The sequence below is a fragment of the Erinaceus europaeus genome, chromosome 5 (genome assembly GCF_950295315.1).
Source record: "Erinaceus europaeus chromosome 5, mEriEur2.1, whole genome shotgun sequence".
NCBI classification, from domain to species: domain Eukaryota; kingdom Metazoa; phylum Chordata; class Mammalia; order Eulipotyphla; family Erinaceidae; genus Erinaceus; species Erinaceus europaeus.
In genome coordinates this window covers 127685920-127705486 of record NC_080166.1, presented here as the reverse complement: position 1 = coordinate 127705486, position 19567 = coordinate 127685920, and the positions used below count along the sequence as shown (strand labels likewise).

The 19567-nt window shown below is 44.8% G+C and overlaps 1 protein-coding gene across 2 annotated transcripts in view; it reads right to left on the bottom strand.

Annotated features, from left to right (window-relative positions):
- Positions 1 to 612: 612 nt before the first annotated feature.
- IPO5 (importin 5) overlaps positions 613 to 19567 on the bottom strand; it is a 71775-nt gene continuing 52820 nt past the window's right edge. For both annotated transcript variants that reach the window (XM_060191787.1, XM_060191786.1), the window contains 13 exons: positions 16649 to 16867; positions 15228 to 15311; positions 11564 to 11696; positions 11353 to 11474; positions 9472 to 9568; positions 8112 to 8284; positions 6488 to 6599; positions 6349 to 6404; positions 5217 to 5339; positions 3814 to 4033; positions 3121 to 3349; positions 1173 to 1314; positions 613 to 758 (listed from right to left, as the gene is read on the bottom strand). In XM_060191787.1, coding sequence (XP_060047770.1) covers positions 672 to 758; positions 1173 to 1314; positions 3121 to 3349; positions 3814 to 4033; positions 5217 to 5339; positions 6349 to 6404; positions 6488 to 6599; positions 8112 to 8284; positions 9472 to 9568; positions 11353 to 11474; positions 11564 to 11696; positions 15228 to 15311; positions 16649 to 16867 — 1797 coding nt within the window. In that variant the 3' untranslated portion in view covers positions 613 to 671. The remainder of the gene's footprint in view (positions 759 to 1172; positions 1315 to 3120; positions 3350 to 3813; positions 4034 to 5216; positions 5340 to 6348; positions 6405 to 6487; positions 6600 to 8111; positions 8285 to 9471; positions 9569 to 11352; positions 11475 to 11563; positions 11697 to 15227; positions 15312 to 16648; positions 16868 to 19567) is intronic.

Below are 19567 nucleotides of genomic sequence, written 5' to 3'. Positions count from 1 at the left end.
ATTATTTTGAAGCTGTTTATTGAGGGGTGAATGAGAGACCACAGCCAGACATGTCCACCACACTTCACATTCAAGGGCTGGAGGCTGAAATGCCTCCCAGTCACTGAGTAAGCTGGGGGGGGGGGGGGGGGAGAGGAGACACACCTGAAAGTGATACCAAATAGGACAGCTTCATGCCGGTTTTGGTCACCATCTCCCCCTCCCATGTTTGGACCTACCAGTTTGCTGGGTAAAAGGCTTCTTCTAGCCTACAGAAGGACTCAAAGTCCACTATTAATAAAACCAACACTTAAGTCTCTAGCAGTATTTTTAATGCACATCTAGGCTGCACAACTGATCTTAAAGCTGTTCGCTGTAAATCTCATGTCTAGCGAGAAAACAAGTTAATGTTATTTCCCTGTCCCTTTCAGATGGGTGAAGGATACCAATAGAAAAATACTCTTCGGTGCGGCTGGAGGGCGTGCGGGGGAATGTCTTCAGCGGCTAGGGTAGATATTCATTTAGACACCATTCTGACACCCAGCACTCCTCTTGCTGCTGCTGTGGCTTTGCAGAAGAATGGCCTACACACAACTCTACCGTTCTTTTGTTCAAAAACAAAACAGAGAAACCTAAACAAAAGGGTAAACGTTTATTTGGAGTTAGTTTTCTGGCGGTGGTGTGCAGGCCCTTCAGGCGGAGTTCAGGAGCTCCTGTATGGCCGCCTGCTGCTCGGGACTGAGCTGTGCTATGCATTCAGTCCACAGTCCTCCGGAAGTCTAAGGAGACAAGATGGCACAGGTTCAGGTGTGGGCCAAACAGCATCTGGAAACATGCTCAGAACCACCCTCAGGTATGCCCCCATAGTGCCACTCCATAATAAAGCTACACCAAGTGGCTGACCGAACGCCCCTCACGCTCTTACCATACAGAGCAAGTATCAGCTAACAGAAATGTCAGACATAGCGGGGAGTCCCCGCTAAGGACCAACTGGAAGGCTCAAAATGTCTCGAACTGAAGGTGAAGAGAAGCACCTGCAGCTCCCCCTACAGGTAAGGAGCCGGTGTGTGAACCTGGGTGCTTGGGCTCTGCCGGCACAGCGCCGGCCAGCCTGTTTTCCTTCTGATATACAAGAATAAGGACCCCAAACAGAACTGAACACCCCACCCCACCATTTAACCAAAGCACCGCACCTGTACTTGGCGAACTACATTAGCCAGACGCTTGGCACAAGGATCTTCGTGTTTAATGGCCTCATGCATTTCTCCTTCCGCAATTATACTGAATATTTTGGGCAGATTGGTATTGTTTGGACCAAGAACAATGGGGTGATTGCTGACGAAAGAGAAAGAAAACCACCACAAATGAAAATTATAGAAGCCACTCAAGCACTCGTTTCCCGACACCCTCTCCGAGCACTAAATTCTTTTGCAGATTCTTTCTAGAGTGATTATGAACATTCACTGAAAATTCAGCTGCCTGTGAAATGTGGCAGGAGAGAAGCTGGCTCAATTTACTTATTAGCTCTTCAGTTTCTTTCCCAAGGAAATCAGGGAAAACACTTGGCTCAGCTTCCAAGTTTTAAAAGTCAAACAACAGGATGCTCTAAGTGCTGAGCCACTTTGAGTTTGACTCCTGAAGATACACACATAACATCACAAGGATAAGAACTTCTTAATGAATCTGGATGCTGCAGAGCAGCTTCTAGAACAAATGCGGGGCTGAGGAGGCCGGGAAGCACAGTCCAGGCACTGGGAATGCAAAGAAATGCCTTAGTGGGTTGAGCTAGAATTCCAGTCTTTGTCATCAAGACTATTTCCAAGAGGCCATTTCCAAGAGAGATGGATGGAGAAGTGGTGACACCAGGGGCAGGCAGAAAGCGGGTGGGCAGCCCCCAGGTCTGCTGCTGTATCTCTTAGTGACATTCTCAGGGGGAAAAATGAGGCTCAGTTCTGTGAGCCTGAGCTTAAACAGCAATGACTATGCCTGTTGGCTTATTTTGACAAACTCCAGATGAGTGGTGGGAGCTTTGCATTTATTCATGAACTAAAAGCAGTAATTAATAGTGACAGAGTCCGGATATGAATATCATTTAGGGAACTTGGACATGAGAAACAGACACCAAAGAATAAACCTTTGATTTCATAGCTTCTCTAGCTTCCTGGCTGTTGCAATTCTTAGATACACCCAGGGGTACAAAATAGCACTGAAAACGCCAGTGCCCAGATTCTGACTGCCCATTTGGAATCTTTTTTTTTTCTTTTTCTTTTTTATTTATTCCCTTTTGTTGCCCTTGTTTTTTACTGTTGTAGTTATTACTGTTGTTGTCGTTGTTGGATAGGACAGAGAGAAATGGAGAGAGGAGGGGAAGACAGAGAGGAGGAGAGAAAGATAGACACCTGCAGACCTGCTTCACCGCCTGTGAAGTGACTCCCCTGCAGGTGGGGAGCCGGGGTTCTAACCGGGATCCTTATGCCAGTCCTTGTGCTTTGCGCCACCTGCGCTTAACCCGCTGCGCTACAGCCCGACTCCCCCCATTTGGAATCTTAATCTTATTGCCACTGACTCTTGAATCCAAAAGCCACCATCAGAGTTTTAGCAGGTTGAAAAAATAGTGCTGACAATGTACTGCAATCTTAATTCTACTTAAAAAAAAAAAAAGGTCAGTTACCCCTTGGTACTGCTGAAATTAAAACATCTACAAATCTCAAGTCAACTGGGTAATGAGAATGGGTGACAATACCAGAAGGTTTTTAATCTCATCAAGTTAACTTAGAATCAGATCTGATTACGAGGTGACTGAGGCTGTGACGAGGCTTCTCAGGACCCACAGCCCCTCACCTTTCTTTCTTTCTTTTTTTAATATTTATTTTATTTATTCCCCTTTGTTGCCCTTGTTGTTTTACTGTTGTAGTTATTATTGTTGTTGTCGTTGTTGGATAGGACAGAGAGAAATGGAGAGAGGAGGGGAAGACAGAGAGGAGAGAAAGACAGACACTTGCAGACCTGCTTCACCGCCTGTGAAGCGACCCCCTGCAGGTGGGGAGCCGGGGTTCGAACTGGGATCCTTATGCCAGTCCTTGTGCTTTGCGCCACCTGCGCTTAACCCGCTGTGCTACAGCCCGACTCCCAGCCCCTCACCTTTCAATGAGGTCGCACAGATAGCTGAAAGTCTGCACTGCTTCTTCTTTATCTTCATGGAGCGGAAGCCAAGACAACCAGTGAGGTAGGACCTCCTCGACATTCACACAGTCGGGCTTGAACTTCATAATCTTCCCCACTGCTGAGATGCAGTTCTCTGTAGCGTTGACATTTTCTTTGGTCTTAGAATCAGCAGACTGAATGACTCTTACCAGCAGTGGAAGTGCTTCTAAAGTAAACATTTTTTGGGGGGAGGGGAACCAGTTAAAATCTTATTTACATACAAAGGAGCATACGCATTGCCCTCTTATATTTGGTCCAGCTACTGATGGATGTGAAGAAATACTCAAGTGTCAAGAACACTCTTTTCTTGGCTGCGGAATCACAGGTCCCAGCAGCACCAGCTTCTCCGAACTTAGATCCCCACTCCGCATCGCGGAAGGGGACTTAGGCTTCAAAAGCTCTTTGGCCACACTACTGTGCCAGACAGAAAACAAGATAAGCACCAGCTGTGTTTGTAAAGTTCTGGGCTGTGGCTGTGGCATGCCACCAGATCCCAAACAAACTGGGTCTGATGCCGGTCCAATTTCATTTCGCTCCCCACCTCTGTGAAAACGAAGCTGGTAAAATCCAAAGAGCTTAGAAAAGGGGCATTAGACAGAGCAGGAGAAGAGGGCAGAAAGCGGCAGATACCTGTGCAGAAAGGACGGTAGTTATCGCCGCCATATTGTGCCATGACCCCCAGGCCATACGCAGCAGCCTGCCTGACTTCCGGGCTGTTGTCGCAGACGTACTGGAGCATCGGCCTCAAGAAATACTCTGCGTATTTAAATGAGGATGGGCTACAGTGCTCAATGACATCATCAAAGATGCACAATCCCCACTGTCTGTCTGGCCAGGGTCTGGGCGGACACTACAAAAGAGACACTCTTTTAAGTTTTGAGTACTGCAGCATGTAGAGAATACAAAGACATTCATGTTGTGAAACTGTTTTTAAAAAAACAAAAAAAACTTTGCTATAGATGAGTAGCTTACAGGGATGTTCCTGATACAGGCAGCAGAGAGCAACACAACGGACGACCACTTCTAGTGAAAACAGCCCTCAGCCACTCCAAAGAGTCAACAAAACAGACTCACAAGACTGTGATTCGCTACAGAACTCCACAGCCTGACATTACCATATACCAGGAGGAACTGACAGTAGCAGCAATAGGTAAACATCTACTTCCTAAGATAATGGTAACGCTGTATTTAAAAAACACAAAAATAAAAGCTGTAAAGATCTTTCTAGTATTGACTCAACAGGTAAATTCAGACATACACACATACACAGTGGCTTTAAAACGTCCTGCACTAACAACAATAAATGCAAAACTAAAAACCAAGACAAACATCTTATGTTAAAAAACAAACAGAAAAGATTCCCCATAGTAAGGATATTAGCCAGAATGTACAATCGCTGGCGGTACACTAAGTATTCTTTAGGCTTCCTTGGAAAACATGCAATCATTCTGTTTCCATTTATTAACTTAGCAGGGCATTGATAATTAGAAATAATGAAAAAAAAATACTGGTATGTCTTTAAAATGTACTGCGAATCAACTGGACTATGAAAGATTTCAGGAGGCACTTCAGGCATATATTGAGGAGCAGAATATTCAGGCAAGCGCAGTAAACTTAACTCACATTAAAGATGTGCAGTGGTGTCTAAGAATGAACAAAGTCTATATTCTTTTTAAAAGATTTTTAAAAACTATTGGTTCCCTTTTGTTGCCCTTGTTGTTTTACTGTTGTAACAAAATAGTTATCATTGTTATTATTGATATAGTTGTTGTTGGATAGAACAGAAAAATGAAGTGAGGAAAGGAAGACAGAGAGGAGAGAAAGATAGACACCTGCAGACCTGCTTCAACACCTATGAAGCAACTCCCCTGCAGGTGGGGAGCTGGGGACTCGAACCGGGATCCTTAGGCCGGTCCTTGGCGCTTAAACCACTGCTCTACTGCCCAACTCCCCAAAGTCTATATTCTTAAATGCTACACTGAAACAACTCTGGAGTAGTGGCCTAAAGTAACTGTCAGACAGGTAACACTTACAATTAGGTTGACAATTAACGGAAGTAGCTGTTCAAACCATGGCAACACCTTTTCCTTGTAGCTACTGAATATTGAATGTAAAATGTCTGACACTTTGGTCAGAATGTAAACATCATTATCATCCTAAAAACAAACAAAAAAAAAACATGCTCATATTTATTAAAGACACCCCATTATTAATAGAAGCACAGAGATACAGAAAACATTTTTCATCACTTTCTTAAAGAGTCTAGAGGGCAGGGGTACTAGCATAATGGTTATGCAAGGAGACTCTCATGCCTGAGGCTCCAAAGTCCCAGGTTCAATCCCCTACACCACCAAAAGCCAGAGCTGAGCAATGCTCTGGTAAAAAACAAACAAACAAAAAAAAATTGGGAAAAAAAAGAGTCGAGATAGTTCATTTCAGTATTTTGCTTTGCTTTTTGCAAGACTGTGTTCAATTGTAGAGTGGAGGATGGGCGGTGTGGGGGTCAGTGACAGCACCTCATTTCTTCTGAGTGCTCTGCAGAGTGCAGGGGTGAGCGTCAGCACTGGCCCACGGGGCTGGACATCTGGCACACACTCCAGGCCCTAATTAAACTGTGTGTCAGATGCTGTCAAGTAGTTTGCTAGGGAAAAAATAAGGGGAAGGAGGATTGTATCAACCATGACATAAGTGCCATCTACAGGGAAATCTGCTTTATGTTGGTGTGGTAGGAAGACAACTGGTGTGAAGTGGCCTGGCGTCAGGCCCCAGACTGTGAAAAGTGTGGCTCTGAATTTGAGTTCACTCATCTTTAAGATGGTGAAAGCACCACCAAGCACAAGTGGCCACTGTGAAATACACAGGGTATCTGAAACACAAACTGGCGACCTTCGGATTCTTGATTCTAAACAAAATGCAAATGTGATTCTTCTCCAGGCCGATAATCATATCAGAACAAGTAAGAGATATTTGAGATGGGGGACATGCATAATGGTTATTCAGAGTCTCTCATGCCCGATGTTCTCGAGCTCCAGGTTCAGTCCCTACTGCGAGCAGAAGCCAGAGCTGAGCAACGCTCCGGTGAAAAAGGAGGAACAGCGTAGAGGTAGGGGGAGGGAGGGAGCAGAGGCGCGCAGTTACAGAAACCAGCTCTAAGGGGTGATTTACCTCATCTTGTAGGGATTCTTCCACCTGCTCATCATAGTCTTCATCTTGTCTTTTAACTAAAACACACCCAAATAAATGTCTTTTTAAATGATCACCGAGATGGTAAAAATAGTTAGAGACAAAAGTCAGGAAAACTTACCTTGCCGCAGTTCCTGATTCTTGAAATGCTCTTCAAGTTTAGCTTTCAAAATTCCTCCCAACTCTTCAAAATGTTCATTATTAAGGCATCCGTCTCCCATGACTTCAATGCACTAAAATGAGGTTCAGGAAAGTCATCCATCAATTTTATGTGCTTTCAGTCAAAATCATATGGAAGCTTAAAAAGTTAACATAATTCAGTGTCCTAAAAGATTATTAAAGCAATAAATGCACTTTTGGTGTATGTTACAAAGGCGTTTCCGTTTCCATCAAAAACAAAAAACAGGAAAAAAAAAAAAATTCTGCTTTTTGGTCATCAGGGTGTAAATGACTCCGCTGCTTCAAAACTTCAGATGGAGGGAGGGGGGTGGGGAGGCAGCTGGGACCGCACACATGGCACCAGCTCGACAGCCAGCACCGCGAACCGGTTTCCAAAAACCTTCTTTAAACATCGTTTTTTTTGGAGCACGGCATCACACCCACAGGAATGTGTGTACAAGCGCCACACCCACTGCACTCCATCCTTGTCCAGTCAGTTTGGTCGCTATTATTCCTGCAAGTCTGCCACACGCTCCACCTGTGTCTGAGCGAGACTGCCTGGCAATCCGCGTCTCTCGGTTCACCTAGTGGACTCACTTCCACTGTCTCTGTTTCACCAGTGTCCGGACTTCTGTCCTGAGCTTCTTTCTCTAAAGGGGCAGGCATCGTGCCAGAGGCAGAGTGGCTCCCCAGTGGAGGGGCCGGCCTGTGGGGCACTGTGAGCCACCAGGACAAAAGGGGCCAGGACCATTTTAGGAGAGAAAGGCAATTCTGAACCCCAGGACTGATGGTGGGGGCTATGAAGCGGCTGAAATAGCGCGCCGGTGATGGCCTGAGGAAAGGGGGACAAGCTGCCCCTGCGGCTCCAGACAGACTATGACCCACATAGTCAACGACTGCCACCTCTCCAGATTCAAAGGAGGTCTCGAAACTTGACATCAGGCTCAACCTGACGCTGTGGACTGGCTGCGGAAGAAGGGCAAACGCTAGAAGAAGAAGAGAGTGCAGGAAGACCAGGGGCTTGTGGCGCAGAGCCCGCGAGGCAGCAAAACAGCAACTGGGGCAAAACTGGAGACTTAAGGGGATTTCTGGACAGAAAGCAGGTCTGGGCTGGGAGTCCAGATGCCTATAATTCTACAGCTGTGATAAGAAAATGACATGATAAAAAAAAAAAAAAAAACATTTTCAGTAAAGTGCCATCCAATTTAGCAACAAAAACCCGTTTATTTTTATTCTTTTTTTTTTTTTTTTAAATATTTATTCCCTTTCGTTGCCCTTATTTAGTGCTGTAGCTACAACTGATGTCGTTGTTGTTGGATAGGACAGAGAGAAATGGAGAGAGGAGGGGAAGACAGAGGGAGAGAGAAAGAAAGACAGACACCCGCAGACCTGCTTCACCACCTGTCAAGTGACTCTCCTGCAGGTGGGGAGCCAGGGGCTCGAACCGGGATCCTCACGCTGGTCCTTGTGCTTTGTGCCACATGTGCTTAACCCACTGCGCCACTGCCCGGCTCCCCCCAAGTTTATTTTATAAGACTAAGGAATGAATACACAATCTCTTATGTACTTTAAAGAAAAATAATCACCTTTGCAAAAGAATGCATTATTTCTGAGAGGACATCTGAATCCGGTTCCGTGCCAATGGCCTTGATGAGGGCGTCACACATGAAATGCCACATCTGTGTGAGGTACTCGGGGCCTCGGACTCTCGCACATTCCAAGAGGAGAGGCATTGACTCTGCTGCCGCCACTCGGACACGTTGGCTCGTTAAGGAGATGAAGCGGCTCGAGGTTCTGAAAAGACGGTCCTACCATTTTGCTTGTTTAAATGCTGGTGTGCTCACTGGTGCAACTTGTGTTTATCTCAGACCTCTATCCAGCAGCTCCTGTTAATCTCTCTGCCCACTGGACACACACAAGCCTCCTGCCCGTTCCGTCACCTGCAGTACTGTAGTAAAGATGCCAGAGACAGAACCAGGGGCCTGTTGTCAGCACATAATCTGCAAACTTAAAACATGGCCGGGAAAAGATCCTGGGACCTAAGAATAGACCTCAAGACATGCCATGCCTAGCCCGTTAAGTGCTGTGACTTTACTGGAAGAACCAAGAAAAATAATTTCTCAACTACTAAGAAAAATTCTTCCTGTCCCAGCCTTTTTACTTTCCGAAAAGAACACGGTCTCTCTCATCTTATACTATTTGTAATATAATAATACGGTCTTGAGACCTCCGTGGAGGGAAGACCTGCTTTGCCCTCTGGCATCCTGGCAAGTCTGCTGGGGAATGCAGACCAGGAGTTCCCTGGGGAAGCCTCAGGGAGCCTCAACAGGGGCTCTGGGTTTGGGCCCAGGCTCCACCATTGCCTCAGACCGGCCTTCCCCTCACTCACTTGGACCAACCGTGTTTATGTGGTATGTTCTGTTAGTAGGACAGTCATGCTGGGAAACATTTAATATGCAGATTTACCCCGAAAAGGTACTTGTGCACGTTTGAAAAAGTGTCTCTCCCACTACAGCAAGTGAAAAGTCCCAGTGGGCTTCTACTAAGAAAGGCCGTACTTCCCTAATACCCCCAAAAGATAATTTGGAACAAGTTGCAGAACTGTAAGCATTTGCCAGCAGTCACCAGTCCTCCAAATTCTTGAGAGTCTAGCACCTTAGCCACTGTGCCACCCCCCGGACCAGGGTCCTCCACATTCTAAACCCAGTGGTCTACAGACTGGCAACTAGAGGACAGTTGGCACTTTTTTTCCCCCGTGGTAAGAGCACAGTGACGCACTGGCACACAACCCTAATTAAGTTTAGGACCTGAAACTATTGTTAATGCAAACACAGTCGTCACGGCAGGTCTACTGCACTTTAGTGAACACAAAGTCTAAACACCTGAATAAGCTACTAAGTTTAAATCTGCAACTATTTGTGCGTTAAAAAAAACACGGCAGGATATCATCATGGAAATAGAACTTGAGCAGAGGGACCATCAGCTTGACAACTTGCTCGGTGTACTCCACAAAGCCCTCCTTCAGCTCCTTCGCATAGCAGACCTGAGGCAGAGTATTGAGACAAATCAACATCCAGCTCACTTCTGAGGCGCCACCCTCGGCTCTAAAGGATAACAGAAGCCCGCACTCTGACCAGGCTTTTAACTAAAAAGAACCACAGAGCAGGAAAGGTCAGGACACCGTCACAGTAGCCACTGCCGTTCAAAGGCTGGGGAGGCTGGGTGCGCGTTGAATTGTGCTTTTGGCACAAGCGCCAGCCACCTGGAAAAATCTCCAAAAGAGAGAGGTTAATTGTAGCATGTCACTCTGTAAATCTATAGCAGCTAAGCTTATGTTGTTTGGTGTTTGAAAACACCATCACCTTGGGTTGTGGAGAGGTAAAGTACTTGTGCAAGACTTCTGAGTCGGAGGCTACAGGGTTCAGCCTCTGGCACCAGCTAAGACAAAGTGAACAACTGTGCAATGTCACACATGGACTAATTATTGTATTTTACTGTCACTGTAAACCATTAATCCCAACAGAGACAGTTCTAGTAAAAACAAAGCAAGTCCCCACCCGCCCCCATGAGCCAAACAGAAAGAATGTTGTTTTAAAAATAATCTATTATTCTATTCTACTCCACTAAAGATCAGTAATTTTGTTTTATTTTTTAAATATATTTTATGTATTTTTATTGTTGTTACTGATGTCGTTGGGCAGGACAGAGAGAAATGGAGAGAGGAGGGGAAGACAGAGAGGGGGAGAGAGAAAGATAAGACACCTGCAGACCTGCTTTACCACTTGTGAAGCGGGATCCTTACGCTGGTCCTTGCGCTTTGCGCCGTCTGCACTTAACCCTCTGTGTTACTGCCCAACTCCTAGAAATTTTATTTTAAAGAGGTTAAACCTCTATTTGATCTCCAGTTGTAAGATTAAGTTATCATGAAGATTCAAACTGCTTGTAAATGTTAGGCAAGGAACACTAAAGTTGAACTAGAGAACACAATTGTGCTTTAATTTGAAGTAAAATTTAAAACTTTTATTAGGCTGACTGTTAAAGTCGTACATTCTGATCTTCCTACTACGTTTGCTTCTTTTTATGCAATGAAAACTTCACCGATCTTATTGTTAACGTCACGAAAACGCCAATCATGAGACAACCCGCCGCCCTACTGCACTGTGCACCAATCTCAGGCCCAGTAACCACACCTTTAAGGAGTAGGTTCGTGGTGCTTCAAAATAGTTTCTCTAGCTCAATGAACACTGGTGGGCTGGGGAGATAGCTCAGTGCTAGAGCATAGGAACTGTATGCCCAGGGCCCTAGTGGTTCCAGGTTCAAGCCCCAGTACCACCATATACCAAAGTTGAGCACCTGCTCTCGCTCATAAAAATATTAATAAGAGGAAGGAAGGGAGGAAGGGCGGGCCCAAGACTGAGGTCCAGGTTCAATCCCCAGCACCATCATATGCCAGAGAGGTGCAGTGCTCTGGTCTTTCTCTCAGTGTTACGTTTTTGTATCTCTCTCATTAAAAAGTAGAGAGATGGGGGGAGGGGGGGAGAAAGAAGTGTGGTCCGGGATGTGCATCGTGGCTAGGACACTGGACTCTCAAGCATGAGGTCCTGAGTTCAATCCCTGGCAGCACATGTACCAGAGTGATGTCTGGTTCTTTCTCTCTCTCCTCCTATCTTTCTCATTAATAAATAAATACAATCTTTAAAAAAGAAAAGAAAGACAAGGGAAGGAGGGGGAAGGAAAGGAAAGGAATAAAGGCAGCAAAGTACTCCTGTGAAATGCGCGAGGTGGTGAGAGACAGGCAGTCAGTCCCTAAAACCCGGAATCACTGACCAGCATCTGGCAAGCAGTTGATTTCTCCTCCAGCCCTGCGGTTTTGATACCGAAACTCTGCTGGTCTCCGAGGTTCACAAACTCCCACCCGTCATCATCACTCATGTTCTCCATGTCCTGGGCTATTAACAGGAAAGACAACAAGCCCGCGGTCAACACGACCCACTGAAAGAGAAACTCCCCGCTGCCACGCTCTTACGGAGGCGCTTACTGTCTAAAAGGGCGACTTCTGGTTTGATGGAAGCCGTCTTCATTAGAGGTCCCATAACCACCGGAAGGTATTGCTGAAACTCTTTCCCAAGGATTTTGCACATTCTGGCCCAAGCTGAGATCATGTAAGAGATCTGGGGGGGCGCGTTAAAAAATCATTAAGACGTTAACAAAGCAATTTCCTATATCAGAGAAATCGTTTTATTTTACATTCATGCAATACTGTATTTCTGAAGATCGTAAGATTGCTCACTGTGAACTTCACACGTAGACAGACAGACAAAGCAAAGGAGAAAGAACAGGACCAAGTTGAATTTTGTCAATAGTTTTCTCTTTCAGCTCTAAGTCATATAAATAAAATCCAATGAAACAAAACAGTTCTTCTCTATGCACTCATTTTTCCTAAAGGCAGGGATACTGACTTTGTAACACTACTGCTGAGTGTTTATTAAACGTTAACAGCCAAGAAAAAAACCTCTTCCTCATCATTTTTAGTTATCTGTGTGTGCATGCGTCTTTCGTCTAAGTGACTGACTCTATTTAAGACACCTCCTCTCCCCTACTGCTGTGCAGGCAGATTCAACCACCTGTAAATCACATACAAGAATCTGGTTATGGGAGTTGGGCGGTAGCGCAGTGGGTTAAGCACACGTGGTGCAAAGCTCAACGACTGGCTTAAGGATCCTGGTTCAAGCCCTCGGCTCCTCATCTGCAGGGGAGTCGCTTCACAGGCGGTGAAGCAGGTCTGCAGGTATCTTTCTCTCCCCTCTCTGTCTTCTCCTCTCTTGATTTCTCTCTGTTCTATCCAACAACGACAGCAGTAACAACAAGGGCAACAAAAGAGAATAAAATATTATTTAAAAAAAAGAATCTGGTTATGGGAGTCGGGTGGTAGCGCAGTGGGTTAAGCGCATGTGGCGCAAAGTGCAAGGACCGGCATAAGAATCCTGGTTCGAGTCCCTGGCTCGCCACCTGCAGGGGAGTTGCTTCACAGGCGGTGAAGCAGGTCTGCAGGTATCTATCTTTCTCTCCCCCTCCTCTCTCCATTTCCTTCTGCCCTATCCAACGACGACAATAACTACAACAATAAAAAACAAAGGCAACAAAAAGGGAATATATATATATATACCACACGCACACCCATGTGCGTGTTACTATGAGAGTCCTGCTTTCAACCATGGTGCCACCTCCCTGGCCCATACCCACCCACATGTGCTCCTGTCTACTAATCAATCAGCTGACCAATTAAATCAATCCATTACTGCTCAGCTCTAGCTTAAGGTGGTGCAGGGGACTGAACTTGGGACCCGAGCCTCAGGCATGGGCGTCTTTTGTATAACCATGATGCTGTCTCCCCAAGCCCATGCTCACTCATTTGAGAAAGCCAAGCAAACAAAGTCCACCCACTGCATAACTATGTCCTGGAGCATCCCGCTTGGCCTCAATTCTGCTCTTCATTGCTGCAACGGTGAGCAAGACAGGCACAGACACAGTCCTTATGGCCCTGCCCACAGCTGACAGAGACCCCTCAGCCTCCCTGAGGCTAGCAGTGTCTCATCTATGTGTATATACAAAACATACCCATTTACATACCACTTTGCAAAGCATGGAGAAAAACTATGTGTTGATTTATTGGGATAAACAGGTTAAGAAATAGTCATCGGGAGTTGGGCGGTAGCGCAGCAGGTTAAGCGCACGTGGCGCTAAGCGCAAGTACCGCCATAAGGATCCTGGTTCAAGCCCCCGGCTCCCTACCTGCAGGGGAGGCACTTCACAAGTGGTGAAGCAGGTCTGCGCAGGTGTCTGTCTTTCTCTCCCCCTGTCTTCCCTTCCTCTCTCCATTTCTCTCTGTCCTATCCAATAACAACAACAACAACATCAATAATAACTACAACAATAAGACAACAAGGGCAACAAAAGGAAATAAATAAAAAAGAGAAAAAAATCCAAAAAAAGTGAAAACTTAAAAAAAAAAAAAAGAAAGAAATAGTCACCAAGAGAACCAAACACACTTATCCAACAAAGATCTGTGTACACCTATGTTCACAGCAGCACAATTTGCAATAGCCAAAACCTGGAAGCAACCCAGGTGTCCAACAACAGATGAGTGGCTGAGCAAGCTGTGGTCTATATACAGTGGAATACTACACAGCTATTAAAAATGGTGAATTCACTTTCTTCACCTCATCTCGGATGGAGCTTGAAGGAATCCTGTTAAGTGAGGTAAGTCAGAAACAGAAAGATGAGTATGGGATGATCTCACTCATAGACAGAAGTTGAAAAACAAGATCAGAAGGGAAAACACTAAGCAGAACCTGTACTGGAGTTGTTGTATTGGACCAAAGTAAGACTCTGGGATGGGTGGGGAAGGTTCAGGTCCTGGGACATGATGGCGGAGGAGGATCCAGTGGGAGTTGAATTCTTTTTTTTAAAAAAAGAATCTTTTAAAAAATTATTATCTTTATTTATTTATTTATTGGATATAGACAGCCAGATATTGAGAAAGGAGGGGTGACAGAGAGGGAAGAGAGACACCAGCAACACTACTTCACCACTAGCAAAGCTTTCCCCCTACAGGTGGAGACTGGGGCGGGGGAGGGGGGAGGCTTGAACCTGAACCTGGGTCCTTGCACGTTAAGACGTGCGCTACCACCTGGTCCCGGGGATTGAATCCTTATGTGGAAAACTGGGGAATGTTATGCACGTACAAACTACTGTATTTTACAGTTGACTGGAAACCATTAATCCCCCAGTGAAGAAATTTAAAAACAAACAAAAAGAAATGGTCATCAAGAGAAGAAAAGCGTCAACAGTCAACAAAAGCCACCTTGGGATTGAGTGGTGGCCGCCAGGCGAGCGCACATTGCAGAGGAGCTTCATGAGTGCTGGAGCAGCACTGCAGGAGCCCCTCCCTCCCTCCCTCCCTCTCAGTTTCTCTCCGTCCTATCAAGTAACAATGAACTATTAAAAAAAAAAAGCAGCAGCCATCTGCCCCAAATCTAAGACAGAAGGAGACAGGGCAGACGGGAGAGCGTGTGCTATCTCACTCTTTCTTATCTTGCCTGGCTTCTCATCCTAGTTAAGTTATGGCAGCACCGTGTGCCCGTGTAAAGTCAAAACCTCAGTGTTGTTAGGTGGTGTGGATCCCAAGATCATGGCAGGCACTGATGATGTCCACACAGTGGCACCTTGGCACACCCGCCAGAGAGCCTTGGGGACTTCGCCTGGCTGAGTGGGGGAAGGCTGAAGTTGATGGAATGTTTACAAAGTGCCACATGCCTGAGATTGTTGGGATTCCAAAAGCCTTTAGGCAGGGGAGGGAATTCAGGAGGCAGAGAGCCAGGGAAAATGCAAACTCAGATGTCCAGGAAGTGCTTAGACAAATGAATTCAGAGAAAGTTGTGGAAGTCACAGCTTATCAAAGAAAATGGCTCAAGGGGAGAGGACAGCCTAGGCCTGAATCCTCAAAGGCACTAAAGACTCAAGGCCCGAGCTGCTTCAATGGGGGGGGGAGGGAGAAGAGACAGAAGGCTAGAACATGTTTGAAAGCAAGAATTGCTCCCTTCTCAAGAAAGCCGGGGGTGCTGTCTTTAGTGCGCTTAGCCTTGTACCACTCACGGCTTCTCAGTGGGTCAAGGTGAAGGTGTGACGGCCTCCTGACTTACCTGAGGATCGTCATCTTCCATGTCATTGAAGTCTGTCTGGGTCTTCAGCAATAACTGCATCACATCTGATGCATCTTGCATGAACTGTAGAAAATGTTGGGAAAAATCAACACCAATTATTCATGCATGTATTCAAATCAGAGAGGCTCTTACCCATACTGATGCACAATTCTAGTTAGTTAGTTACTTGATAGGACAGAAACAGAGAGGGGGAAGGGAGATAGAGAGGAAAAGAGAGCACACCTGCAGTGTTTAGGAAGCTTCCCCCTGCAGGTGGGAGCTGGGGCCTGAACCTAGGGCCTTGTGCACAGTGACACCTACGCTCAGCCAGGTGTACCACTAGCCAGCCCCTGGATACCCAATTTTTCAAGAAAACTTTCTAAGAAGTTACTATTTTTCTGTGTGGGTCATATTCCCACAAATAAAATTACGGTGAAATTTCTGCATCCATAGCTCAATGAACTTAATGCTCTTTAAAAAACAAAAACAAACAAACAAAAAAACCCATTTTTCAATCAAGGTTGAAGTGAAACCTGAAACTGTAAAGTGAAATGCTGTGTGAAGACATTTCCAATGGCTACATATTTCTAGCACTAGACAGATAATCTAGATCCAGAAAGAAGACCCAGTCTGCTCCACAGAACAACGCAATTTCCCTCCAGCTCTTGAGAGTTCTGACAATCTAAGGCAAATATACTGAGAGAGGGACACAGACGTGCTTCCAATGGTGGTACTGGCTTTGCAGGAGACCACGCTTATAGTGACATTTGAGAATCAGCATTCGAGTGGTTGGTGACAGAGGCAATTCTTCTTGAACCTTATTTATTTATCAGGTAGACAAGAGAATTTGAGATGGAAGGGAATAATAGAGAAAGAGAGAGAAAGACATCTGTAGTACTGTTTCACCACTTGTGAAGCTCTCCAGGGTTGAACCTAGGTGGTTGCTACCTGTGCATTCAACCAGGCAGGTCACCACCCAGCCCCGAGGACCCTATTTTAGATGGCTTTGACAACCCTGACACATCACCTGAGAAAAACAGGATTGTTACTAATCATTTTCTTTAAAGATCTAGCAGCCATAGATTGTGCATACAGCAGGAAGAGGGTCCAAGCTAAGAAACCATGTTTATGATGGAAAGAAAGAAAGAAAGAAAGAAAGAAAGAAAGAAAGAAAGAAAGAAAGAAAAGAAGTAGGCAGGCTGGGGAGAGACAGAATAATGATTCTGCCAAAGACTTTCATGCCTGAGATTCCGAGGTCCCAGGTTCAACCCCCAGCACCAGAGGTGAGCAGTGCTCTGATCCTTCTGTCTCTCTCACTAAAATGAAATGCTAAAAAGGCACTGGTTTATTTATGAAGGAAGAGTAGCATGTTAATAAGAAAACAAACCCTCTAGAACAAGGTCAACAACTATGTCACTTACTTTTTCCTTCCCCACAGCCAGACCGATGAGGCTGATGCATTCAATAGTCTTTCCCCGGAGAAGTCTCAGTTCCTTTTGGACAGCGTTCTCAACGATGTGCTTCAATGACGGCATGAATAAATCATAGTAGGGGACAAACTTTTCTTCGGCCGTATCTGCAACTGACGCGATTGACGTGACAACTTGTTCCAAGACCAACTTGGTGCCTTTCTGAATCAACTAGAAGGAAGACACACAAAGTCAAGTATGTATGTGAGAGGCTCAAAGAAACACCCCTTCTGAGCTCCTAAATATCCTTCTGAGGTAAGAAGCTGAGATCACTGAGTCAGATCTGAGGTCCCAGGCCCTGACGTCAACTTGTGAACGGTAAAGGGGCTGTCTAGGCGCTGTGACGGCACTGGCGTTGGAGTGGGGCAGGAGTCAAGTTTTACCTCCCAAATGCGAGTGTTATAAACCAGTAAAATGTGGTTGAAAACAATAAAGATATCAGATTAAAGGAAATAAAGATGAGACCCAGTTGCCTGCTTGTCTTGGGATCTCCTTGTCTGTTAGCATACCACTGTTGGCTCACTGTCTTAATTGTTTTTTTTTTTTTCCACTAGGGTTGTAGTGGTGGTTTACAAGATCACAAAATCATGTCACCACAACCACCATCAAAGTGCTATGTCCCTCCACTGCCAGCTACCTCAGTTCTCACGAAGTCTTTTGACTTTGCATTCAGCTACAATCTGGCGATCCCACCCTCAGCCCCCAACTTGAAGTGTTGAAATTCTCTATATTCCACATAAGTGACACTATCCAGCATCTGTCTTTCACTTTCTCATCACTTCCATGGCATAAACACCTTCCAGTTCTATCCACTAAAGCAGTTAATTTTTTTTAAATCAAATTTGAATCCTTAACAATTTGTATATCCACCTCTCCAATGTGTCTCAGAAGAACCTCACTTCCCCAGAGGCCCACTAGGGAAAGACAGAAACAGGCCCGAGAAAATGGATCAACCTGCTAATGCCTATGTCCAGCAGAGAAGCAATTAGAGAAGCCAGACCTTCTACCTTCTGTACCCCATAATGATCCTGGGCCCATACTCCCAGAGGGATAAAGAATAGGGAAGCTTTCAATGAAAGGGATGGGATGCAGAACTCTGGTGATAGGAATTGTGTGGTATTGTACCCCTCTTATCCTATCGCCCGACTCCCACAGTAACTTTAAAAAAAAAAAATTTATTTATTGATTGATAGACACAGCCAGAAATCAAGAAGGAAAGAGGAGACAGAGAGGGTGAGAGACAGAGATACACCTGCAGCTCTGCTTTGCCACTTGCAAAGCTTTCCGCCTATAGGTGAGGACTAAGAGCTTGAACCCAGATGCTTGCACACTGTAACGTGTGCTCTACCTGGTGCGCCACAACCCGGCCCCTAACTAACTTTTATGTCTGCTAATGTAGTAGTTTATAAACAGGTTTTTAACTTTTACGATCCTTTTGTCTTCATAGAATTTATTTACATTATATTGTACAAAACTGGGGCCTCAATCTCTGCTATTACCTGAATCTTTTCTCTCACCAACTGCTCTTTAAACAATTATTTTTAGGTTTCATTCTTACTTAACCTGTAACCACAAACCTAGGCGAACACCTTAAAAAAAAAACAAACTGCATTTATACCAAAAAAGTACTCTCTCTCTCTCTCCCTCTCTTCCCTCTATTTCTCCCATAGAGGCTTTTAAAAAAAGTCATTAAAAACACACTTCTTTTATCTTCTTACTAGTAAACAGACAGAACAGTAGCGGTGAATGCAACCTCAGAAATATCCTCTCTCATCTCAAAGACCTAGAAGAAGAACAACAAAGGAATCCTAAAGCAACCAGAAGGACAGAAATTACTAAAGTTAGGGCAGAAATAAATAACATTGAGAATAGGAAAACCATACAAAAGATCAATGAAAGTAAATGTTGGTTCTTCGAAAGAGTAAACAAAATTGACAAACCTTTAGCCAGACTCACAAAACAAAAAAGGGAGAAGACCCAAATAAATCGGATAGTAAACGAAAGAGGAGAAATCACAACAGACACTGCAGAAATTCAACATATCATGTGAGGCTTCTATGAACAACTATATGCCACCAAGCTAGAGAACCTGGAAGAAATGAATGATTTCCTAGATATCTACCAACTTCCAAAACTAAGTAAAGAGGAAGTGGATAACATGAACAGGCCCATCACAGCTAATGAAATTGAAACAGTTATCAAAAATCTTCCCAAAAATAAAAGTCCTGGACCAGATGGTTTTACAAATGAATTCTACAAAACTTTCAAAGAAGAACTAATACCTCTACTTTTAAAAGTCTTCCAGAAGATTGAAGACACTGGAATACTCCCTGCCAGCTTCTATGAAGCCAACATCACCCTGATACCAAAAGCAGACAGGGACACAACCAAAAAAGAAAACTACAGACCAGTATCTCTGATGAACATAGATGCGAAAATATTGAACAAAATTCTAGCCAACTGGATACAGCAGTATATCAAAAAAATTGTGCATCATGACCAAGTGGGGTTTATCCCAGGCATGCAAGGTTGGTTTAATATACGTAAATCAATCAATGTGATCCACCACATCAACAAAAGCAAGACCAAAAACCACATGGTCATATCAATAGATGCAGAGAAAGCCTTTGACAAAATACAACATCCCTTTATGATCAAAACACTACAAAAAATAGGAATAGATGGAAAATTCCTGAAGATAGTGGAGTCTATATATAGCAAACCTACAGCCAACATCATACTCAATGGTGAAAAACTGGAAGCATTTCCCCTCAGATCAGGTACTAGACAGGGCTGCCCACTATCACCATTACTATTCAACATAGTGTTGGAAGTTCTTGCCATAGCAATCAGGCAGGAGCAAGGAATTAA